At 40.4% G+C, this 25,958-nt stretch overlaps 1 protein-coding gene across 1 annotated transcript in view; it reads left to right on the top strand.

Annotated features, from left to right (window-relative positions):
• Nucleotides 1–25,958, top strand: part of LOC138717806 (prolyl endopeptidase) — a 105,002-nt gene that overhangs the window by 47,622 nt on the left and 31,422 nt on the right. The window contains exons 8-10 of the mRNA XM_069851661.1: nt 7,417–7,608; nt 16,019–16,216; nt 18,586–18,689. Coding sequence (XP_069707762.1) covers nt 7,417–7,608; nt 16,019–16,216; nt 18,586–18,689 — 494 coding nt within the window. The remainder of the gene's footprint in view (nt 1–7,416; nt 7,609–16,018; nt 16,217–18,585; nt 18,690–25,958) is intronic.

Here is a 25,958-nt window from a genome sequence, read left to right as displayed (position 1 = left end):
CTTAATGATAATGACGATAGTGTACGAAGGGAGCTGGTGGAAGCGCTCATCAAGCCACTTTCAATCATTTATCAGCAGTCCTGGCTTCCTGGGGAGTTCCCATTTGACTGGAGATCAGCTAATGTGACACCCATCTACTTGAAGGGCTGGAAGGAGAATCAGGGAAACTATAGGCCTGTCAGTCTGTACTCAGTGCTGGTGAGGCTGTACCTCGAATACCGTGTTCAGTTTTGGGCCCTTCCCTACAAGAAAGGTATCGAGCTGCTGGAGCATGTCCAGAGAAGGGCAGCAAAGCTGGTGAAGGATCTGGGGCACAAGTCTTACGAGGAGTGGCTGAGGGAACTGAGGGGTTTCAGTCTGGAAAAAAGGAGGCTGAGGGGAGACCTTATTATTTCCTATGACTACCTGAAAGGAGGTTGTAGCAAGGAGGGTGTTGGTCTCCTCTCTTGAGTAACAAGTGACAGGACAAGTGAGGGGAAACGGCCTGAAGTTGTTCTAGGGGAGGTTTAGGCTGGATGTTTGAAAAAATGTCTTTACTGAAAGGGTTGTCGAGAATTGAAACAGGCAGCCTGGGGAAGTGGTTGAGTTGCATTCCCTGCTGGTATTTAAAGACATGTAGATGTGGTGTTTATGGACGTGGTTTAGTGGTGAACTCAGCCATGATATGTTTATGGTTGGACTTTTTATGAACTTAAAGGTCTTTTCCAATCTAAACTATTCTATCATTCTGTTTCCTTCCAGAAATAAAGATGAAAACAAAGCCAGAGATCATAGAGGAGATACAGAGAGACACACTCATTTCTATTTATAAAAATTTCAGTAAAATGTGTTCTTCCCTTAAAGGAATGGGGAAAACATAGAAAATTAATGGAAATAAGTTAAAAGTGCTTATTAATGTATGTACCCATGGGACTTCTGCTTTTATAAGGCTTTTTTTGCAGTGTTCAGCTCTCGGGAGTGTTAAGGCTGTGAAGTTAATGTCCTCGTATGTTCTACTAAGATGTGCTGTTGTATAGATGTCTATGTTGATTAATCTGTGAGTAGCAAAGCATTGAACTACACCAGCATGTTCCTCTCTCATCTGTCTCTGATGCGAGTAGCACTGGATGCACAGATATTCACATTTAGGAGATGATTGTGTTATAATTCTAGTGTAAAACATACATAAAAGCCATATGCTCTAAAGTTAGTTTTGCACATGGATGTTCATGGTGGATATCACAAAAATAAATTACACTGATTTTAAGACTTCTCTGTGAGCAGATTAGATTTAAAGGTATTTTTGTTTTGATTTGCATTTTCTCTCTAAAAAGAAATCTTCCTTATTGAAATAAGGGAGGCAGGGAGGCTCTGCAAAGGGATCTGAACAGGCTGGACCGCTGGGCAGAGTCCAATGGCATGAGGTTTAACAAGGCCAAATGCCGGGTCCTGCACTTGGGGCACAACAACCCTGTGCAGTGCTACAGACTGGGAGAAGTCTGTCTAGAAAGCTGCCTGGAGGAGAGGGACCTGGGGGTGTTGGTTGACAGCGACTGAACATGAGCCAGCAGTGTGCCCAGGTGGCCAAGAAGGCCAATGGCATCTTGGCTTGTATCAGAAACGGCGTGACCAGCAGGTCCAGGGAGGTTATCCTCCCTCTGTACTCGGCACTGGTGAGGCCGCTCCTCGAATACTGTGTTCAGTTCTGGGCCCCTCACCACAAGAAGGATGTTGAGGCTCTGGAGAGAGTCCAGAGAAGAGCAACAAAGCTGGTGAAAGGGCTGGAGAACAGGCCTTATGAGGAGCGGCTGAGAGAGCTGGGGTTGTTTAGCCTGGAGAAGAGGAGGCTGAGGGGTGACCTCATTGCTCTCTACAACTACCTGAAAGGAGGTTGTAGAGAGGAGGGTGCTGGCCTCTTCTCCCAAGTGACAGGGGACAGGACAAGAGGGAATGGCCTCAAGCTCCACCAGGGGAGGTTTAGGCTAGACGTTAGGAAAAAATTCTTTACAGAAAGGGTCATTGGGCACTGGAACAGGCTGCCCAGGGAGGTGGTTGAGTCACCTTCCCTGGAGGTGTTTAAGGCACGGGTGGACGAGGTGCTGAGGGATATGGTTTAGTGTTTGGTAGGAACGGTTGGACTCGGTGATCCGGTGGGTCTCTTCCAACCTGGTTATTCTGTGATTCTGTGAAATGATCGAGGAAATTATCATCTTCAAGATGAAAGGCAGACTGAGTTCCAAATAACTGATGAACAGCTTTCAAAATTAATTCTATTTAGAAAGTCATACCTGTAGCTAAGTTGGAGACTAATTTGTTAAGGCTGAAGATGAGTGGCTGGGTTTGTATGTTTTCTCAGTTCTTGTTAACCTTCAGATTACAATTCAGAGACAAACACATTATATGTTTATATTCCAGCACTTCCCTGAAAAATTGTTCTGGAGTAAAATCTAAGACCTGAAAGATCGTGATCTTTCCTTGAGTAGAAGTTTGCCTGCTTAATGCATGTGCCATAATGAAATTTGGTGTTTTCAGGTAGAAAGCCTGTCCCTTCATCACAAGCCAGACCTCTTGTTACACTTCCTGGGCATTCTCAGCACTGCCCTGTTTACAGAAAAACTGTCTTATGAAAAATACAACTGTCAAGTTAGAATGGAATATAAATTTATGGAGACTAACATTTGTGTCTTCACCTGGGAATTTTGACTGCTAGAATGCATGGGAAAAGCTGAATGAGACTGTTTACCTTTTGAAAACTTTTTTTCATAACATTAGATAAAAAAAACCTATCATTGGTTGATTACTGAGCCTTGTCTTCCTGGCCAGCACAGTTGAAAGGTTATTTACCATGAATGGATTGTTTGGTCTTTCCATGAAATGTGAAATATGGAAGGAAGTATTGAGAACATTTTGTGAACTGATGAACAATGACTCTCAGCTGCTCTGTCCTTTCTAAGACAGGGTTGATAACAGGCTTTCTGCGGTCATTCTTGCTGTTTATAATGTTTGTTCAAATTAGCTTTTCCTTCTCCTGTAGTTGTCATCATTCGACTACAAACCTGCTTCATCACACAGGAAGCTCTCATCAGACCAATAAATTATTTGCTGTGTTCAGAGGCCAGTACGATATTGAGGGCTTAATCTGTGGTACTACTGATAGAATTTCCCATTTCATCTTCTACAGATCCAAAGCTTTTGTTTAAACATTCTGTCTGTATTCTCTATGTTGCTTTTGTCCTAAGCATTGCACAAAAAAGGGCTAACTCTGTAAGACTGATTTTCTTTTGTGTGGCATGGCTTTATTGTCTATTGAATAAAGTTTATAAATTCGCTACCTGCAGTTACTATTGTAATGCGATTATTTTACGATGGGTAACAGGCTGATATGAAGTATATAGGCAAAAGCATCTGCAACTCTTCGGCAATGTGTTTTAGTGAAAGGGCTGGCAGGTGAAAGAATTAGGTTATAGCAGCAGTATACTGTAAACTGTCAAGATCTTCAACCTCATGCTTTTCCCATGTATAATAAATCTGCCTCACTGTGTGCTTATGTAGATTAAACAGAAGTTTCAGCCTCTCTCTCAATGCCCTTGCCTTGTGTATACTGGCTGCCTTGTACATAGTGGCACTCCTCTGCCTGAGGAGTGAGCTGATTCAGGTGGTGAAAAAGAAAACTTTGTTTTAGAGCACATTTTTATTTGATTTTGAGTCATTAAACTTGTTTAACTGGGTCACTTACTGGGGCGGCAGATGAGCAAAACAGAAGCAGCGGGTTTGGAGTAATGGGATGAAAGACAAACTTATTTTCAGTGATGGTTAGATGTTAGCTCAACTCAGCTGCATGGTCAGAGTGCTTGGCAGGGGTGCTGTGCCACACTAGTAGGCGGCATGGGCCTGCCCCTTCCTTGTGCTGCTGCTGCTGATGTGACCTGGGGATAAACTGTTTCCCCTCTATGTGAATTTTCAGCCATATTAGGACTCAGTGGATTGTCAATGCTAGTCACCAGGTTGTTACTTCTAGCTAAGTAGGGTGATCTAAGGCAAAGCTAGAACATCCCTTTCAGTCACAGGGCTATAACTGGATCAGCTGCAACCAGCTGTAAATTTGCGTCCTCTTATGTCTGATATCTATCTTATTGCAAAGGGTTTCTTCCCCTCACTGAAAAACTATGGCAGTAAAACTCTGTACAGTATTGAAGATGCACCTGATGTGATGGTCTCTTTCAGCTGCTTGTAATTGCCTTGTTACTGCCTTGGTTTAGACTAGATACCAGCATATTCAACCACTTCTGTGAGACAATACTCTAGAGGGAGTTCATAGAGTCATAGCATTGTTTTGATTGGAAAAGAACTTTTAAGATCATCAAGTCCAACCCTAAACATAACACTGCCAAGTCCACCACTAAACCATGATCCAAAGTGCCGCATCTACACATCTTTTAAATAGCAATAAGGAATGCAACTCAACCACTTCCATGGGGAGCCTTTCCAATGCTTGACAACGTTTTTGGTGAAGGCAGTTTTTCAACTATCCAGCCTAAACCTCCCCTGGCACAACTTGAGGCCATTCCCTCTTGTCCTGTCATTTCTTACTTGGGAGAGGACACCAACACCCTCCCTCCTACAACCTCCTTTCAGGTAGTTGTAGAGAGCAATTAGGTCTCACCTGAGCCTCCTTTTCACCAGACTAAACAGCCCCAGTTTTCCTTCAGCTGCTCCTTGTAAGACTTGTGCCCCAAGCTTTGTTGCTCTTCTCTGGACATGCTCCAGCAGCTCAGTGCCTTTCTTGTGAGGGGCCCAAAACTGAACACAGCATTTGAGGTGCAGCCTCACCAGCGCTGAGTACAGACCGACAGACCTATAGTTTCGCTGGGAGAGTGCTATCGGAAACGGTGTCAAAGGCTTTACTAAAGTCAAGGTAGACAACATCCACAGGTTTTCCCTCAGCACCTAAGCAGGTCACCTTGTCATAGAAGGAGATCAGGTTAGTTTGGCAGGATCTGCCTTTCATAAACCCTTGCTGACTGGGCCTGATCACCTGGGTCTGCTGCATGTGCTATGTGATAGCACTCAAGATGATCTGCTTCACAACCTTCCCCAACACTCAGGTCAGTCAAATGGGAGCTCCCCGGTTAGCCAGGACTGTTGATAATGATTGAAACTGGCTTGGTGAGCATTTCCGCCAGTTCCCTCAGTACCGTAATCTGCGATATTTGTCTTCTTAAGACTATATAACATCTACTTTAACTAGATGAATGCTCTTCATTTTGTAATAACAACTTCATGTATCCCTATGGAGTATCAACCCTCTCTCTGTTTTCCTAGCTGTTCATTTGGGAGTGGATGAATGAGTTGCAAGGCAGTAATGTCAATCCGTAATTATGTAATCCCACATTACTGTCCTTTTTCTTCACAGAATCCAACTTTTGTTGTGATCGTGGAGACTACTGTTATTGTGCACATATGCCATTAAAAAGTGGGTGTTTTTTCCAACAGTCTGAGGATTCCTTTTTCTGAAGTCTTGTTCTCCCTTAGTAGAATGGTTTCATTCTGTCAGATACTAAAATATAAATGTTCTGATATTGTTATGGAATTATGCTGTGGTTAAGTTTTTATTTGCTAAAATGCTTGTGCAGGTGTCTTGAGATCTTAAAACAGTTTCACTGGTATATACCAGAGTTCATTATGGGCTGGATTTTCTTTGTTTTACTGGGCATCAAAGCAGCTTTTCTCTGTAGACCTCTGAGCAACTGGAGGGACTTAGCAGGATTTTTCTTCACGTGAAATCTCTCAAGAAGGAGAAAAGATCTGACCTCAGCAAAAACTAAGATTAACGTGCATTTGGTTTACTCAGAAACGAGATACTTAATTGGCTGGATTATCTTGGAAGTTTATATTACATCAGTATGAAAAGTAGAACTTAATTGGCTTATCTATCACTTTGCATAAAGAAATAGGAAAGTTTTCCTTACACCAAAATGGCAATTAAGAGATAGGAACTTTGTGAATGTACTAGGCATGGCTACATTCTCTTATTACATTTAATGGTTTTTAATTTACCGTAGCCATCTCACTGCTTCCTCAATTATTCTTTTATTTTTTTCAAACTTACAGTAATTACAGCTCAGCTATGATCTACTTCCATTATTCTACTTAGCTTTTAATATTATAAAATAAGCTGGTGTGCTGTTTTATTGGCGCAAACATTATATTACAGAGTTTCATTAACAGATGTATGCACAGTTTACTTGTTTATACTTCAAAGTAAAGACCCAATCTTTAGTTTTAGTAAAGAAGGATAGAGTGGGCCGTATTTTATATTAAGATAGAAAAGCTTTAATTTCATGTATCAATAGGATTATGACTTCTCAGCATAGCTAAGGCATAATACTCATAAGTTTGGTTGATAGGTTTGGTTGTAGATATAGCAAGCAGATTACATATCTGATCTAATCTTGCTGCTTTTTCTTTCTACTAGCCTCTATGCCTATTGCAAAACAGTAAAATGTAAATAAAAAGTAGTGGAGTCTTTCAGTCCCAATTCAAGGTTGAGTCAATACTAAGGCTGTGGTACAGAGTGAGTAAACTGAGGTAATTAATGTTTGAGAGAAGTGTGCTTTCATTACTGAGTGTGATTCTAGAAGGTTGATAATGAAAACACAATTTCATTGTTCACAGACTCAGAAGTTAATATTTTAGCTAACTGCAGTTGTCCTTTTGTGGTGACACGGTTCTGCAGGAATGTTGTTTCTGAATTGATGGTGAAATTCCTGATGCTGAAGTTTATTGTTATCATTCGAATAGCATCATTTCCATTCTGTGGGAAGGTCCAGCGTTTTAAGGAGGATGGAAAACTTTCCACTTTAAGAAAAAGTAACTTTTTTGCAGAAAGAAAAATAAAAGAATACTTTGTTATAATTAAACAGTAATTAAAATGAAATGTTAAAAACAAAATAATAAATAAAAATGAAGCTTAGTGCAAAGTCTTTAAACTCAGCTGCTACTCACTATTCCAAGAAGTCTGTAAGATTGTGTGTGTGTGAGCTCTGTTGACAAGAGCCTGATGTGCTTGGCATTTTTAGCTCCAGGGTAGTTGGTGTGGTAGAAGTACCTCTGCAGCAAACATCTGAGCTTCCCAGCAGATGCTGGACATAGTTATGTCAGTATTCTGCATGTATTTTGCTAGTAATCCCTCAAAACCAGTATGCTAACATGTCTGTGAACTGGCTTTTTTGTGCTGCAGCCTGTTAATCTGGAGAATTCTTTTTAGGTTCTCAATACTTCGTACATACTCAGCCCTTCCCATAGGTGTACCTCTTCTGGTTGCTGTCATTGTTCAAGAAAGAGCCTACAGCAACTGTCAGGAAGACCTTGCTCTCAGGTATTAAAAGGTTTTGTTTCAGGAGGTGAAGAATTTATGTTGTATGTTTGATTTTTCAGGAATTCTTCAGTGGGTGAAGTTGATAGATAACTTTGAGGCTGAATATGAGTACGTCACCAATGAAGGAACAGTGTTCACCTTCAAGACAAACCGCCATTCTCCAAATTACCAGTTAATCAACATTGACTTCAGTGACCCAGATGAATCTAAATGGAAAGTTCTCATTCCTGAACATAAAAGGGACGTTCTAGGTAAGAGTTCATGTCAAATAAAAGATTTTCTAGGATGCTTTTTTCAAATTATTTCAGTAATTAGTCTATTCAATGACTTCATACAGACTTAATTTTTTTTCCTGTGTTTAAACTTTGCTCAAGATTTGTGATTAAAAGACTTGCTGGGACTTGAGAGACCTAGGATTCTTTTTTTTTTTTCCCCTCTTTCTCTAATGTCCTGGGTGGCTGTAGTGAAGTTGCTTCATCTGTCCTTGTTTGAGTTCTGTGTTCATAGGAAATGAGGGGAAAGTATTTTCCTGCTTCATGTCAATGTAGTAAACATTTACTAGACAGTCACGGATTAGAGAGAGAAGGACTTTGTAAGCAGGAAGAAGAGAAAAGTGAGTCTGGCAGTACTGCAGCACACTATGAAGAGAGTTGATCAGTTTGAGACAGGATTTTCTGTTTTTCCTGGGATAACAGGATTAGACAACACTTGAGAGAAGGCCTCAGGGAAGGTATAGGACATGGAATATTCTAACTATGAAAGCAAGTTCAAAACCTAAATCTTAGGATTTGAGGTAATCAAAATGAAGGTGTATTTTATCCCATCATTTTTGGGAAAATGCCATTAAAAATTAGGTTTCAGATAATATTGAAAGACCTCTTCTGACTTGTTTTTATCAGATGCTTTGTGTATTATGCATTTATGTAATCTGTCCTCCCCACAGTGCGAAATAAAATTATGATTTATCTGACTAACATAATGATATGTATTAAAAACATCTCTGATCTTTTTCATTTATCCATCCTTATACAAATTCATTCATGTTCGCTACTTTTCCAGTGAAGAGCTGCTTCGTGGAAGTAGAATTCTTTCTGTGTATGTGATCCATTTGTGTATGTTCAATAACTTCCATCTTTCCCCAGTAAACCAAACCTGTTTGACCACTCTTTCAAATTCCTCTTAAGATCTTGCTTTTCAAGATAACCTAAAAAAAAATTTATTTCTTTCTGTTTCACAGTGTGTTTCATGTGATTTCTGCCACAGCCTAGACAAAGTATGTCCCCAGTGTGTCATAAATGATGACTCTGAGTGCAGTCAGAATTGTAGTGATATTACAGACAACTAGAGTTTAGATTATTTTGGGTATTTTGGTAAATACCAAAGTAGAGCTTGGCGAGATACATGTCTTTTTTTTAAGACTGTGAATTCTTTGAATTAGAGACTACCTTTGTCTTAAATGAAGTACCTTTCAAGTCCTAAGCAGAGAATAAATAATTGGTGTAAGTGAAAAGTTTCTTCCAAGTCTAATTTCTGATTGTGTGCGAATTTGCTGACAGTCTGTGAAGCCATGCTTAACTTACAAGGAACAGCAATTTATAAAGTGGGACCAAGGTGAAGAATTGACTTGGAGACAGCAAGTTTCCGAAGAGAATGGGACAGAAAAATGTGATTGATGTGAAATGTGGTTACCATGTGTGGATTTTCACAGAAAGGGTCACTGGGCACTGGAACAGGCTGCCCAGGGAGGTGGTTGAGTTGCCATCACTGGAGGTATTTAAAAGACAGATGGATGAGGTGCTGAGGGGCATGGTTTAGTTGTTGATAGGAATGATTGGATTTGATGATCCTATGGGTCTTTTCCAACCTAGTGATTTTGTGATTTACCTGAGGTGTGATCTGGGTAGCCAAAGGATCTTTGACCAGTGGCTGTGTAAGCACTGGCTATATATTGCTTCCCAGTAAGATAAAGGGCACATCTACTCTTCACTGCACTGCAGTATTTAGCTCAACTCTATTTTGCTTTTGTTCTAAAGGCAAAGTTGTGCTGAGTTCATGGTTGTGCACATGCAAAAAAAAATTTTATGCATGCTATATTCCTTTAATGGAGTATGCATGATGGCCTTGACTCTACAAACATAACAAGAACTGCATTTAGAAGACAAAAAATGGGTTTGCTGAGGGCTTTGGCCTTCAGACTGTAAACATGACAGGCGTACAGCTTTTAAACACTTGAAGGCAAACATAATTTGTCATATAAAACCATCAGACTCACTTTCAGGAGTCTATTGTGTGTCATTAAGCTTCTACTAGAATACAGAGAGTACTACTACTACTGTCCAGAGAAGGGCAAAGAAGCAGATGAGGGGGCTGGAGAGGAAGTCTTATGAGGAGCAGCTTGAGGAAACTGTGGCTGTTCAGTCTAGAGAAGAGGAAGCTGAAGGGAAACCTCATCGCTTTCTTTGGCTGCCTGAGAGGAGGTTGTAGCGAGGTGGGTATCTGTCTCGTTTCTCAAGTGATTAGTGATAGGACAAGAGGAAATGGCTTGAAGTTGTCAGAGACAGTTTAGATTGGATATTAGGAAAAAATTCTTTACTGAAAGAGTGGTGAATCATTGGAACAGGCTGCCCATCAAAGTGGTGGAGTCGCTATCCCTCAAGGTGTTCAAAAAATGTGCAGACACAGTACTTCGGGACGTAATTTTGTAGGCAAGATAGTGTTGGACTGATGGCTGGACTTGGTGATCTTAGAGGTCTTTTCCAACCTTAATAATTCTATGCTTCTACCACATTTGAATGTGAAGCCAGAGTAGGCAATCATATGTACACTTCTCTCTAGCTTTTTGGATTGATATGTAAAGGAATTGGATTAAATTAAAAATTAAACGCTCTCCATGAGAAGATGAGTTACAAGTAGATCTTAGCACTACAGTAAAGTAAGTTTGAATTGTTCAATTGCTTCTTTGTGGCAGACACTTTCAATTTGGTAGTGTATCCTTAGCACCAAGAGAAGGGAGTTTTTCCATCTATTAGGAGGTTTTAGCCCTGAATAAACAAAATTCTGGCTCATTCACTTGATGAACTCAGGAAGCAAGCCAATTTCTATGTCATGTTTTAATCATTCCAAGATTTGTTTTAGAAAGACATAATTATAGCAGAAAGCAATTAATAATTCATTGTCTTGAAAACCTTGCAGTCAAGTGACTTTGTGATTTTGTGTGATCCAGAGATGACAATGTAACGAAACGCCTTCTGCTAAAGCTAGGACAGCAGTGGTTATCAGTATTGATGCTTGTCCAATTTTACATATGTGTGGGAGTGACTCTTTACCAAGATGTAATTAGCTGTATTAAAATTTCTTCATAAAATTTATAGTTAGTGATGCTCTAGGTCACAAATTTTTTTTGCTGGAGTGTATAGATATTCAGCTCAAAAGTCTTCTACTCTGGTGTGATCTTCTTGGCATCCATAGCTGCCTTTGTTGCAATGTGTTAACTTAGATTCAGTTTCATGAAAGCTGTACCATGGATACAGAGAGAGTTTTATTTATAAACAATAAATTCAGAATTAAGAATTGATGGTCTACAAGTGTCTGTCAATGGGTAAAACAGAAATTCCACAAAGCAGCATAATGCATTCTTAGGGAAGATGGTATAGCTGATGTAATCTAACCAAGAAATAAACACACATGCCTATGAGGTGCTTGGATGTCATTTGGTGGATGTCATTTGATTTCTCCAACATATTCTTCAAGGTAGACTTTTTTTATTGTCTTTGACCTTTTTGTTTTCAAAGCTGTTTATAAATGAGCTAATTTGGGAAATACAGGGGAAAAACCGATCATATTTCTGCGGTGAGGTTGTACACACACCTCATTTTACAACTCTCAGCAGAGATTGAGGTATATTTAGATCTTTACTTTGTGAGCTGAAGGGAAGAAATAAATGAAAGCTATTTTAAAATGAAATTAAAGGGTGGCCTCAGAACATATTCGAGTATGATGAGACTCATTTTCCCCCCTCTGGAGTTTGTTTATAAAGTGTAACTTTTAATTTTCAGGGAGTCTAAAATAGAACCATAGGAGAGATTCACATCTATTGCTGAATGAGTGGTTTAAATGACCATGTAGCTGTAAGTAGATAGTTAAAAGGTAGCTAAGAAACCGTACACGCAGACTGATCATTAGGCACTCTGACTCTACTCTTAAGACACAGGATAAATCTGCTGTCTTTAGAAGGTTAAATAATAAATTCTGAGAAATGTGACGCTCAGAAAAGTGCCCAGTACCAGTGGAGCATGGCAGCATGAGAGTAGCAGTTATATCCAGCCCTGTACTTGTGATGATGAAAAGAAAAACAGAATAGATCTCCTCAGTAAGGAGAACTAAGAATTAAGACATATTCCTGAAAGTGTCATAGATGAGGTGAGTATCTTGAACCATTAGTTGAATCTCAGTTGGCTGTGGTCCTGTACCTTGTCTATGGCTGCACACCTAAACTCTGTGCATGTAAAATGCTTCTCTTCCCTCAGTTAGCATGTGCACACCAAGTGAAAAATAGTCATTCATACCATTAACCTGCTAGCTAATTCATAAACACTTAAGAGGTTGGGGGGGGGAGTTACTACAACTACTAAAATGTTACGCTCCATCAGTGTCACAAAGATTTCTAGCTACGATTTTACAAATTTACACTCTAAAGCCAGATTTTGGGTCACTGTCCTATTCACACCTGAAGTACAGCATGAAGTAAAAAAAAGACGCAGGCATTCTTTCAGATTTTAGATAATTCTTTGTAAGTAGCTTACAGTGGAAAACACAATGTGGAGACCAGATACTGAGAAACCCCTTGCTACAAGAAGGATGTTGAGGCTCTGGAGCATGTCCAGAGAAGAGCAACAAAGCTGGTGAAGAAGCTGGAGATCAAGTCTTACGAGGGACAACTGAGACAGCTGGGGTTGTTTAGCCTTGAGAAGAGGAGGCTGAGGGGAGACCTCATTGCTCTCTACAACTACCTGAAAGGAGGTTATAGAGAGGAGGGAGCTGGCCTCTTCTCGCAGGTGACAGGTGACAGGACAAGGGGGAATGGCCTCAAGCTGCACCAGGGGAGGTTCAGACTGAATATCAGGAAAATATTTTTCACAGAAAAGGTCATTGGGCACTGGAACAGGCTGCCCAGGGAGCTGGTTGAGTCACCATCGCAGGAGGTATTTAAAATACGAGTGGACAGGGTGCTCAGGGACATGGTTTAGTGTTTGATAGGAATGGTTGGACTCGATGATCCTGTGGATCTTTTCCAGCCTTGTGATTCTATGATTCTGTGAACAACCCAGAATCGTCAAATGCATTGCGAGATACGGTTATCTTTTGGCACTGTAGGGGAACCAGGAGGGAAAGTCTGGAATGACTACTGCAAAATTTTTCATCCCAAATTACAAGGTTGTGCATGGGTGTGAGTAATCCCTATGTTCATCTCAGTCATCAGGAAGCTTGTGCACTCCATTCCCCTGTGGTGCCTTTCAGAGTACCCAGAGCTTTACACGCTTTGGAGTTTTGCTTATGAAGCAGGTGCGTGTTCTGCTGGTATGACTGTTCTGAGGAGCAGTCAGGTGGCTTTCTGTGTATAGCCCAGAGGAAGCATCCTGCAGAGACGGCTAGCGCAGAAATGTGGCAGAGAGGAGGGAATTGGCTGGAACACACATTGCCAGATTGATAAGCTTCTACTGTGAAATATAAAAAAGAAAAAAACACGCACATGAAAAAAAACCTGGGGTGTGGCTTAACTCCAATGTTTCCCAGCAGCAAAAAGCACCCCCTAGAATCTATCCAAACTAGATACAGTCACTCCTTCACTGGGCACACAGGGAAAGATGCATGTTCTTGATGGAAAGTGTTATTCTGATAGGGCTTTTCTGGCTCTGTTTAACTCTGTTTGCCATGGAAAACCAGCATCAGTCAGATAACTAAGGCCTGTAGGTTAATTAAGGAAGCATTGGTCCTGATGTTTGCAGCTTCAGAAGAGCTTTGCCCTCTACTCTCCCTCCTTTGTATGTCTCATACTGAGAGGATGTGAGATATAAAACCAATCTTGTTGAAATTGGTTGGAGCTTTTCCATTAGCTTAAACACGGCAGGCTGTCACTGAGGATGGTGTCTCAGAGAGGAGACGTATGCCTTTTCATGTGTTGTGAGAGCTCATCAACATTTGCTCACATGTTTCAGAATGATTAATAGTTTATTCTGTATATCGCTCATGCTTTGCTTGCAAGTCTACCCGTACATAACCTTGAGTGGTGGTTATGGGTCATTTTAATTGATCAGCATAGATACCTGCTGATCTTCAGAGACACTGAAGTTTATGGTTGCTATCTGTGATGACCAAAGAAACCAAAATGACCTTCTAGGTCTATTTTCCATCTGAAGCTTTGACAGTCCGTCAAAACACATTCTTGTTTTGTTAAGTGGACACACAAGCACATTGAACAGCAAGTACAAGAGGCTTAAGTTGGAAAAGGCAACCTCTACATGGTAATTGTTTAGTAAAATAAATCCTTTGCCTGATGTGTCTTGTAAGTAGGTGAATTGTAAGTATGCTGTAGAAGTAGTAATGAGTAGCCCTGCTCATTTGTATTAGCTGAAAATAAACTGACCTTATGCATTTGGAGAGACCTTGGATGGTTAGCTTTTTTAAAAAAACACTTGTGTGAGTGAAGCTGCCCAGCAACTAATTCACAGTATTCCAGCAGGGTATCCAAAATAATTGGGTGAACAGCATTCTAAAGATGCTGATTTCTGCCCTTTGTCTATTAAGGGAGCCCACAGCAATGGTAGCAGGTTTAGATTTTAGATGTGAAATTTGCAAGCACAGAATCTTCAAAGCTTCCAGGAAGTACAGAGGCATATAGAATGTGTTCTGCAAAGCACGAGCAAAACCAAGGAGGTTGACTGCTAGTGCAACAATCTCGACAATATCTGCACATCTCAATGCTGAGTATGGAAATAGCAGAGACTCTGCTTGTAGCTTGCAGTCAAAAAAGACTTGTTAATAATTCATTATTGTTTTAGCTTGCTCTGTATATGTATGTTGGTTCTTAGTGTCTTTTTTTTTGCTTCTGCTCTTTCTAGTCTACTTCAGTGTTTTGCTCTGTTTGGATTGTCACATTTCCTTGTAGCTTCCATTACTGTAAGTTTGGGAGGCACTTAGCAATGCACTGAAACCAATTATAATACAGGTATTATGCACTGAAACTGTGATCCTAAATCTCATGGAATGTTTTAAAAACGTTTTACGTTGTTTTCTCATCTGTTACCTTCGCTATCTGAGAGCATCTAATTTGTAAACCAAAGGGTTGATGAAGAGTTAATATTGCTGCTGTTAACATGATACGCTATTAATATTATATGCAGTTAATATAGCTGGAATCCCCAAGTAAGCCAGCAGCACTAGGCCTGGGCAATTTAATCTTATTAATGAAAGATTATTATATCTTCTTAATATGTAAATTGAGGTAATAACGTATTTTGACTTTTAATGAAAACATCCATTAAACTGCAAAGTTTCATCAAATGATTAGTGAGGAATTAAGGGTCATCAAAATTTAATTTTGAAATAAAATAAATTATAAAATAAAGACTGCTTGATTAGTATTTTCCCTAAAGCAGAACTACATATTATATACATTTGAAGTTGACCTGAGAGTGTCTATAATCCTTTTTGTGAATTGAGAGTAAAACTGGACATTTTAGTTACAGCGATTACTGAGAATAATCAATGGAGTTCATGGGATCTCATTGCACAGCAGTTAATTCTGCAGGCAAAAATAGTGTGTTACTGTAAGGATGCTATTTTTTTTAATTCATATTTTATGTGGTATATTCTAAGTGAACTGGGGCCCTGAAGAACTTTTATATTTTGCAGGATATAAAGATGGGGATTGAAGTGAGATAGTCAGTAGAACTGCAGGGATTTTTGTAGAAATTGCCAGCCTTGATTTATCTTTTTAATGTTTGGATTTGCCAAATCATAATTAAAGAAAAACTGTCATGAAAAAGTTCATAGATCTATGGGGTTTTTTCTCTTTTTAATTCTTCTGAGGAACAAACTCAGAATATGAAGGTTCTGTGAAGCAGAAGCTCTTGTACCTGCACAGCTGAGGTGGGCATCTCTGCAGGGACCCAGAACTGCCAGGAGGGGTATAAAGGAAACGAACCTCTGCAGAATGATCTGTGCCTGCGTCCTTCTGCCAGTTTGAGTTCAGTCTGCTGAATCTTGTTGCTACTACCTTAGAGTCTCAAGAATGCCGTTCAACAACATTAGCTTCTAGACTAAATGTCGTGGTTTGGGTTTTTTGTGTTGAGGAGATCACCTCAGAATAGCCCTTTTCTTACACCTGCTAGAGCTTACTTAAAAGAATAGCCTCCTGAATTACTTGGGCAATAAAAAGAACATTAATAGTAACCTCTAGGTTCTATACTTTAGTGTGCAATACAGGATCGTGTGTCTTTTTGTTTTCAAAATTATTATATTCAATGCATGTCAGAAATTTTGGTGCACGTATTTAAGTATGCTAAGGAATTTTAGAATCTGATTATGTCTGATTGTTTTCTTGCTAACAAATCTTTTTACTATGTTTTCTGTGGCTTTGTTTTTCTTTTCAACCCTCTCCAGAATGGGTAGCTTGTGTGAGGTCCAACTTCCTGGTTTTGTGCTATCTGCACGACGTGAAGAATATCCTGCAACTTCATGATCTGGCTACTGGTGCACATCTCAAGACTTTCCCCCTAGAGGTTGGCAGTATTGTGGGATATAGTGGTCAAAAGAAGGATACAGAAATATTCTATCAGTTTACTTCCTTTTTATCTCCAGGTAAGATTATTTTTTCCCTTTGTTATTGTTCCTTTCCCTGGGAATGATATCTTTCTCATTTTCCTTTGTTTAATTGTTATTAGGTATGTCTAAGATGCAGATAAAACTGCTTCCCCCCATGTAGTGAGTAGTGATTGCGTGCTTTAAAATGCACCAGTATTTGATCCGTAAGGCCTAAATATTATGCCTACTAATATTCGAGAAACCTGCATTGAAAAGTTACTGGACTGCCTTATACTAGAGATGGAATTGTAGCATTCTTACCGCTTTTGCTTCATACATACATTTAAAAATTCTGTCAAAGACAATTGCCAGTGTACTTAGGTTAACCTAGATCTTCCTACTTTACTAATAAAAATCAATGTAATTTGCATTCATATTAAGTTGCGATTTTTTTTAATAATGAGAAACAAATGAACATACTGGTGTTTTAATACCTACAACAAAAGCGATAGTGAACATATATATGAAATAATTAATTAAGCACTTCTGAAACCATAGTTGCTGACACCATGAAAATAATTTTTGCTATTCCCTGTAGAATATGGTTATCCCTGCTCTCCATTCCAGTCAGATGCTTAAGTGAGCACTCTAGTAGTTTGTATTTATTTGGCACCCAGCAAAAGAGTGCAGGTCCCAATATTACTATGGTTTTGGATATTAACTGCCATGCCACTAAAAATAAAGTAGAACAAAAGATGCAGTACCAGGAGTTCAATTGCCTGTTACTGTAATATTAGGTTGATTGACTCCTGAAATGCAGTTTATGACTATGGTTATGCTTCATCATGTGGTTTCCTAATATGCAGCTATTCTGCCTGCTCTCTGTGTGATGTTTGCCAATATATTATTGAGCTTGGGCAACTCTGCCTGTGACCACCTGATGTGCTTTCCTTTGTGCTTTTGCATCACTTTCTGATCCTATTTTTTAAGGGAAATTCAGCTTTAATGCTTGTTTATACCTGTCACCCTGCACTAGGGTTGCTAGTCACTTTGTGACAAATGAAGAAAAAAAATTCCCAACAGGTTATAGTCATCCTACTTTTATTCCCCCCATTAATTCATCATTACAGAAAGAGGCACTATCAGTTATTAGAAAAGGTGGATTTCATCTGTGTTCCTTTGCCAATTTGTGTCCCTGATTTTCCACAGTCTATAAAAGTGATTTAATGAGGCAATTCCCTGTATCAGATATAGTTCCTCATTATTTCACATTTCAATATATTTTTAATAGCTGTAGCCTCTGTAATAATTAATTCTGTTTCCTCAATGTATCTAAAATATACACAGTACAGCAGTATTTCAATCAAGTCTTATCCACCTTGGTTAATTTTATTACATTGAGGATCACTAGAGAGGGCTTGTTCCCTTAACTTTTAGTGTTCTTTTCCCTAATATACGTCTAAAATTTCAGAGACCTGCTTGTTATAAAGGAGAAAAACAAACAATAATTAACACTGAGGTTACTTTTCTGTACTGTGTGTATCTGTAATACAACCACAAATATTAAGATTTTGTATTATGTTAACCAGTGTGTAGACGTGGTAGTCACCCTCTATGGCACACGCTCAAATGTTATTAGTGTTGAATGACAGGAAATGGGATTTATAAATAGCAAAATTCTTTTTGGCCAGTTACACATCTGTGTAATGTCCAGATTGCTGCAGTCTCTGTGATTTTGCCTCTGCTGCAAACTACAAGTTTTACACTGCTTATAGACATAAGTGTTCTCATATGCACAATCCTTTGGAAATCATAGGTACAATGCAAGCAAGTGAAGTTGCCTTCAGACCTGCAGGATCAGGGTGTAAAACAAGTAGACATGATCAAATTAATTTTAGTCCCATGGGTAACCTGTGCTAGTCTGCCACAATTTCAAGTGAATGCTTAGCTCTTTCTGTTATCTGAGGGTCTGTGTGAGTTCGAAATATTTTGTCACAAAGATAAAAATATCGACCCAAGTGAAATTCTTGATACATTTTTTTCTCAGTCTGGTGGCTCCAGAGGAGGTGTTTTAAAACTGACTTTATGCTTCTTTCTTCCAACATTATCGTTCTGAATAAGTGCTATGAAATAAGTTCATGAAAACAAATATTTTTTTCCATTTTACTTAACTCATTTTGAATACCTGCCTTTATATGGAGGGTGATAATTCTTTCTGTACAGAAAGCCTTTGCACCCTTCTCGGATGAAGTGCATGTATGTACGTGTTGTGTTATATTATATGTTAACTGAAAGAATGTGTCTTGAGCTTCTGTTTTTCACCCTGCTGAGTTACCTTTGCCTTTCATTATTCCATCACAGTGCCTCAATCAGCATCCTTTTAATGATGAACGTGCACTAAGCTGACAACCTGCACTCTGTTTTAGGTATTATATATCACTGTGACCTGACCAAAGAGGAACTGGAGCCGAGAGTTTTCCGGGAGGTGACTGTGAAAGGGTTTGATCCTTCAGTTTATCAGACAATTCAGGTAATAAACATGAATTTTGCTGTCTTGCTGTAATCACTTATGCAAGAGTTTAACGAAATTGCACTTGAACAAAGGTGCAAGTTCTTTGATTAGCTCCTGAGTTGCAGGTCTGTGTGCACTCTGAAGGAATTCCACCAAGTCCTGTTAGAGAGATTGGAATATGCCACTGCAAGAAACGGGGAAGACTCAGTCCTCTGTCACCTTACATTACAAGGCAATATATTCCCTAATTTTCCCCATGTTATGGTATTCTTTGATATTTGTTTTAACATGAGATTACTGCCTTTCCATGTTTATATATTTCTTCTACCAGGTCAACTTGTGTCAAGGCTTAAGAGGCAGTGGAGAAAAAGAGGAAACTTGGAATAGCTGGTCATCTTCTCAGCACTTCCACAGTATGCTAGAGCCCACTGTGGGGCATGGCTACAGTAGATAAAATGCTTTGGTCCCGATTACTCTTCTATAAAAATAGTGATGATTTTTGCCACAGATTCATATTGTGGATCTCTATTAAGACCTCAAGAAGAAATAGAGAGGAAAGAAGGAAATGCATTGATCCATCTGTTGATGGCATCAAATATGAGATCTGCCATAGAACTATTAAAGGTCTTAACCATGGTTCTTTGGAAAGAAAGCAGGAAAATATCTAGTGATGGGAATAGAAAAATCATGTTCATTCACACTGTGTAAGAATTTCTATTCTGTCCACCTTTCCAAGAACGCCATGGTATATAATGTATTCATTAATGCATCAGTGCAGTTACACTTGGAGCTACTCACTTTGATTTTTGTAAGAGGAGGGTTAGACCCTTAGCTTGCAGTGCTGGAGCAACTATATCAAGGAGCAAAAGATAAAAGCAATTTAAAACACATCCATATTCAGGACAGGGACCCTTTCGTTCTATTTGTACGCTACCCTGTACCGTAAGATCTGGCTCTGTGGGATGTTTCTTCAGTACTTAATAAGTAGTAGGTTAGCACTGCGTTAATACTCTTGTTTTAGCTGTTTCCCAAGGTTCTGATGCTTAGGATTCCATGAATAAAGAATTAAAAGACAAATGTATTTGTCCTACATAACATGGTTTCACAAAAAATAAGTGTCGTCAGATATACCTGCTGCCTCTTGGGAGAGCAAGCTTGCGTGGATCATTTGTAAAGCCACTGAATGCTCAAATTTCGTAAGAGGGGTTTTGCCTTGATGAAGAAAAGGATCCTGGATTTAAAAATTTGCACAACTGTAGTTAAAATTACAGACATAGATCATCTGCAGACTGGTTCCGTCAGAAGTGAGCACAGAGAGAAATGAGTGAGGTATTTCCTAGCAAGGTCTAATGCCATTCAGTAAATTCCTGAGGAATCTAGAGAATAAAATCTTTGCTGATGAAATATTTGAAGTCAATAAAGACTGTCAGATAACTAAGTAAGAAGTACAGCAAGTTACTGATTTATGATGATGTGAACTGCTTGTTAAAAGGTTCCAGTATAGAATCATAGAATAACCAGGTTGGAAGAGACCCACCGGATCATCGAGTCGAACCATTCCTATCAAACACTAAACCATGCCCCTTAGCACCTTGTCCACCCGTGCCTTAAACACCTCCAGGGAAGGTGACTCAACCACCTCCCTGGGCAGCCTGTTCCAGTGCCCAATGACCCTTTCTGTGAAGAATTTTTTCCTAATGTCCAGCCTAAACCTCCCCTGGCGGAGCTTGAGGCCATTCCTTCTCGTCCTGCCCCCTGTCACTTGGGAGAAGAAGCCATCACCCTCCTCTCTACAACCTCCTTTCAGGTAGTTGTAGAGAGCAATGAGGTCTCCCCTCAGCCTCCTCTTCTCCAGGCTAAACAACCCCAACTCTCTCAGCTGTTCCTCATAAGGCCTATTCTCCAGCTTCTTCACCAGCTTTGTTGCTCTTCTCTGGACTCACTCCAGAGCCTCAACATCCTTCTTGTGGTGAGGGGCCCAGAACTGAACACAGGATTCGAGGAGCGGTCTCACCAGTGCAGAGTACAGAGGGAGAATAACCTCCCTGGACCTGCTGGTCACGCCGTTTCTGATCCAAGCCAAGATGCCATTGGCCTTCTTGGCCACCTGGGCACACTGCTGGCTCATGTTCAGTCGGCTGTCAACCAACACCCCCAGGTCCCTCTCCTCCAGGCAGCTTTCTAGACAGACTTCTCCCAGTCTGTAGCACTGCACAGGGTTGTTGTGCCCCAAGTGCAGGACCCAGCATTTGGCCTTGTTAAACCTCATGCCTTTGGACTTAGCCCAGCGGTCCAGCTTGTTCAGATCCCTTTGCAGAGCCTCCCGACCCTCCAGCAGATCAACACTTCCACCCAGCTTAGTGTCGTCCGCAAACTTCCTAAGGGAGCACTCAATGCCTTCATCCAGGTCATTGATAAAGACATTGAACAGGTCTGGACCCAGCACTGAGCCCTGGGTAACCCCACTTGTCACTGGCCTCCAGCTGGATTTCACACCATTTCCCACCACTCTCTGGGCCCGGCCAGCCAACCAGTTTTCCACCCAGGAGAGTGTGCGCCTGTCCAGGCCAGAGGCTGACAGTTTCCCAAGCAGAATGCTGTGAGAAACTGTGTCAAAGGCTTTACTGAAGTCCAGGAAGACCACATCCACAGCCTTTCCCTCATCCAGCAGCCGAGTCACTTTGTCATAGAAGGCGATCAGGTTAGTTTGGCAAGACCTGCCCATGTTGACTGGGCCTGATCACCCGGTTCTCTTGCATGTGCTTCATGATAGCACTCAAGATCACCTGTTCCATGACTTTCCCTGGCACTGAGGTCAGACTGACAGGCCTGTAGTTTCCTGGGTCCTCCCTGCAACCCTTCTTGTAGATGGGCATAACATCAGCCAGCCTCCAGTCCAGTGGAACTTCCCCAGTCTTCCAGGACTGTTGGAAGATGATGGAAAGGGGTTTGGCCAGCACATCCGCCAGCTCCTTCAATACCCTTGGGTGAATCCCATCCGGCCCCATAGACTTGTGGGTGTCTAGTCGGGCTAGCAAGGCTCTGACCACCTCCTCTTGGATCATGGGAGCCTCATTATGCTCCTCTAGCTCCTGGGTTTGTACACAGATGGAACGACTTTCTTTACAATTAAAGACTGAGTCAAAGAAGGCATTAAGTACCTCAGCCTTTTCCTCATCCCCTGTCACTGTTGCTCCTTCTGCGTCCAATAGGGACTGTATGGTCTCCCTAGTCCTCCTTTTATTATTTATATATTTATAGAAGGATTTTTTGTTATCTTTCACAGACTTGGCTAATCTGATTTCTAGTTGAGCCTTAGCCCTTCTGATTTTTTCTCTACGCAATCTCACTTCCCTCCTGTAGTCCACCCAAAAGGCCTGTCCACTCTTCCAGAGCCCATAAACATTTCTCTTCTTCTTGATATTACTCAAGATCTCTCTGTTCAACCAAGCTGGTTTTCTCCCCTGCCGGCTTTTTTTCCGGACCATGGGGATGGCTTTCTCCTGAGCTGCTAGGATTTCCTTTTTGAAGAGCTCCCAGCCCTCATGGGCTCCCTTGCCCTTAAGTACTGTCTCCCATGAGACTTTGCCAACAAGCCTTCTGAAGAGTTCAAAGTCTGCCCTCTGGAAATTTAATGCTACTGTCTGGAAATTTAATGCTACTGTCAATGTGTATGACAATATTCATTTCAGTATAGCCAAATGAGAGTAAGAAATCTGGGAACCAGGAAGGGATTTATCCTACTTCAAAATCTTAAATCAGGTAGGTTGTGTCAGCTGGTCTACCAGAGCTCTCTTTGTACTCCATGGAAGGCCATAAGCTGCATCTACAGTAACAAGCAGCGTAGCACAATAATCGCAGGAGTGAAATGGCTTGTGCTGAGAATCCAGTGTCCATTTTGAGAGTTCTGCTTTGGACTGGCCGTAGTCAGTCCTGTGAATTGAATTTCCATTATCACTTGAAGTACTCTCAGTGCACTCCTGAAGTATCTGCTACTTAAGTCTCGTCCAGAAGGAATCCGGTCTGCAGACATGGAAACCTCCCTGCTGTGGGAACCAAGAGTGGTGGGGAGATTTGTTTTAGAACCACAGTTTTGTTTCGAACTGAAATGCTGTTGTAGGTGCACTAAAGGCTCAGACAGGTATCTCAGTTTAGTAGCATGGAAACTCCTTTGTGAGTGCCTATTCCTTGCATGTAAGTTAAGGCATGTAAGTTTAAGGCTTATAAAATTAAAAGAAATTACCTACAATTTAAAGAAGAAATATTGAAGGATGGTTTAATTATTTTGTATGTAGGATCTTGTATCTGTAGCATAAGAGTAACAGTGGAATAGAGGACTTTTTTTCTGTAGACAAAGGTATAAAAAGATTCAGTGCCTAATGTGGAACTTGAATAAGCTTAGTCTGGAAAAGGTGAAGTGACCTAGAAGATAGAGTTAAGCAACAGTGTGACAGCATGGCTTGGAGTCTTTGAAAGGAGATAAGATATTTTTCTTAATCTCTTATTTTTAATTTTACCTCTGGCACTACACAGGGGAGATTCTTGATAAGCATGCAGTAGTGTCTGTGCATGACGTGGTTATAAATAGGTCCATATTTTTTTCTCTGCATCTCCAGACAGAAATAAGAGTGTTGTAGAGGACAGTTCGCTGGAAATGTTCTCACAAAGAATATGTTTTTACTGCTTCACTCAGATTTATTAAGAGACTTCTGAGGGTAACTTCAGGGCATAGTGAGCTGAAACAGAGAAAAAAAGCAGCAATGTTTTCAGTAAAGAACTTGGTACAATTATAATACCATCAGCAAACTCAGAAGTATAATAATGGAACACAAATACCCCTGTAATTAAAACGAGTTTAGAAGGGGTTGCCATAAATTAGAAATAACGTATTTTTCTAGTAAATCAAATTTAATTAAATAATTGCCTGGAAAAACTAAATCTCATTTTACATTTAAATCAATTACATGCTAAATTAAGGTAAAGTAGAACAGTAATACACATAATTTAAAGGAGGAAGCATGCTGTTGCTATGCCCTTGGAAGCCTCCACTCTGTAAATTACTGGCAGTGCTTCACTACTCAGCTGTAATGGGGTGGAAGTTTCTGGTTTTCTCCTTACTCACTCCTGCTCACTACCAGCTCTAGGGAGATGTGGCCTGTGCAGTTACTCTGGGATCTGTGATTATAAAGAGCGCTCTTGGCTGACCACTCATCCAGTTTTGTCTTCTATCAACACATCATCCCAGTGTGGCAACATCTTCAAATTACTTTCCCATGTCATTCAGATTCATGGAGAAATCTCAACAGAGCTGTGAAACAGGCTGTTTGTCAGGGCCAGGGCTGGTACTGCCTGGTCATCTTTGTAGTAACTTAGCCTGCCAATGTTACACCCTTCTGCCAGGCTCCAGTCCTCATTTCTCTTTGTGGGGTCCCACTTGGAGCCTTAATGGTGCTTCTCCTTGGCGGAGGGAAGGCAGGTGGCACCTTATCAAAGCAATTTATAAATGGCTGTCAGCCTAGATGAGAGCTTTGCATAGCCATTGCGAAACTCAGGCAACACTGCAGGGAATTGTGGAAGAAACTCAAAATAAAAAATGCAAGAAATATACAGAGAATAGGCAAAAATTGCTGATTACAGGACATGAACAACACTGCAAAATGTTTCATTATTTTTATTTTCATCAGAGTAAAGAAAAATATTGCTGTCTCTGTCCTGATCCATGTCCTTAATGAAACACAGATTTCCTGCCAAGGTTCTTCCTTTATTTTCATGTATCTGAAGAAATACCTACTAAGACTAGCAGTCCTCCTAGCTTTGTGTGTGTAGCATATGAAATTTTAATGAGTTGTTGGCCTTCAGCAATCTTTGAGCATAACTGAGTTGAGAAGATTTATACTGAAGTATAAGGTGTCATGTGTATCTGAAACCTAAATTAATGGCAATTGAAAATGCCGCAGTGCCTGCTTTTTTGCTCTTTTGGATCCACTTTACAGTATTTCATAGATGCTGTGTAGATCAGTGATAAAGTTTACTACACTAAGTAAGTTTATGATAGAGCTGCTGCTTTATAGTACCTGGGGTTAAATTCTTACCTTTTGGCAGCCCAAAATAAGAACAAATTAACCAACTTATCTTGCAATCAAGGGAGAGCTGTGTCATCGTACCTGACATTTACACCAGAGTAAGAGCGTGCCTGTACATTGTTGACTCTATATGACACCCTGCAGGTACATAGTCTAACATACTCTGCAGTAGCTTGTGCATGTGCCCTTACCTTGAAAGGCTCTGTGTGACCTTCATGAAAAAGTCAGACTGTTTAAAATACTTGCCACACATCAAAAATTTATTCTGCCTACTCTTGTTATAATAAATGAAATATTGTGTTAATAACTTTCCCTCTGCCAAACACTTCTTGAAATTTGTCTTTGCCTCCCTGGATGCTTCTACCCATCATAATGACAGACTTTTTCAGGAAATAGCCTGGAGTGGGTTTTACGGGACAAAAAAACACTTTTGCAGGAGCTTAGAAATGGCACTTGCCTAAGCTGTTCACTGTATAAATAGCTCAATTGCTGCTTTAAACAAAAAGCTTTTGTCTTCACAAAGTGTGCAACTAAGTTATTATATGCCTGTCCATATTAACACCTCACAGTGACACTTAATCATAGATAAATAGTCTTCTGGCCTGGCTCACAGCTTACCTACTTCTAGGCTGATATGCAGGATTATAAGTGTTGAAATTCCAAGAATAAAAATGCTGTTTGGCTCCTTTTGCCATTCTTTGAATACTTTCCATTACTGCCCTTGAAATAGTTGGAGATGAACCAGAAATAGATGTTGCTATTGACAGGTCCTTCTCTGCCAGGCAGCTTTCCAGCCACTTTTCTCCAAGCCTGTAGCATTGCATGGGGTTGTTGTGACCCAAGTGCCAAACCTGACACTTAGCTTTGTTCATCCTCGTACAGTTGTCATTGGCCCATTGCTCCAGCCTGTCCAGATCCCTCTGGAGTGCCTTCTTTCCCTCAAGCAGATCAACACTCCCACTGAACTTGGTATCATCTGCAAACTTACTGAAAGTGTATTCAATCCTCTCATCCAGATCATTGATAAAGATATAAGTCTATGGGACCTGATGAGATGCATCCCAGAGTCCTGAGGGAATTGGCAGATGTGGTTGCCAAGCCACTCTCCATGATATTTGAAAAGTCATGGCAACTGGGAAAAGTCCCTAATGACTGGAAGAATGGTAACATTGTGCCCATTTTTAAAAAGGGCAGAAAAGACGAC

This window comes from Phaenicophaeus curvirostris, chromosome 2, assembly GCF_032191515.1.
Source record: "Phaenicophaeus curvirostris isolate KB17595 chromosome 2, BPBGC_Pcur_1.0, whole genome shotgun sequence".
Lineage (NCBI taxonomy): Eukaryota > Metazoa > Chordata > Aves > Cuculiformes > Cuculidae > Phaenicophaeus > Phaenicophaeus curvirostris.
This window is presented reverse-complemented; position numbering and strand designations above follow the sequence as displayed.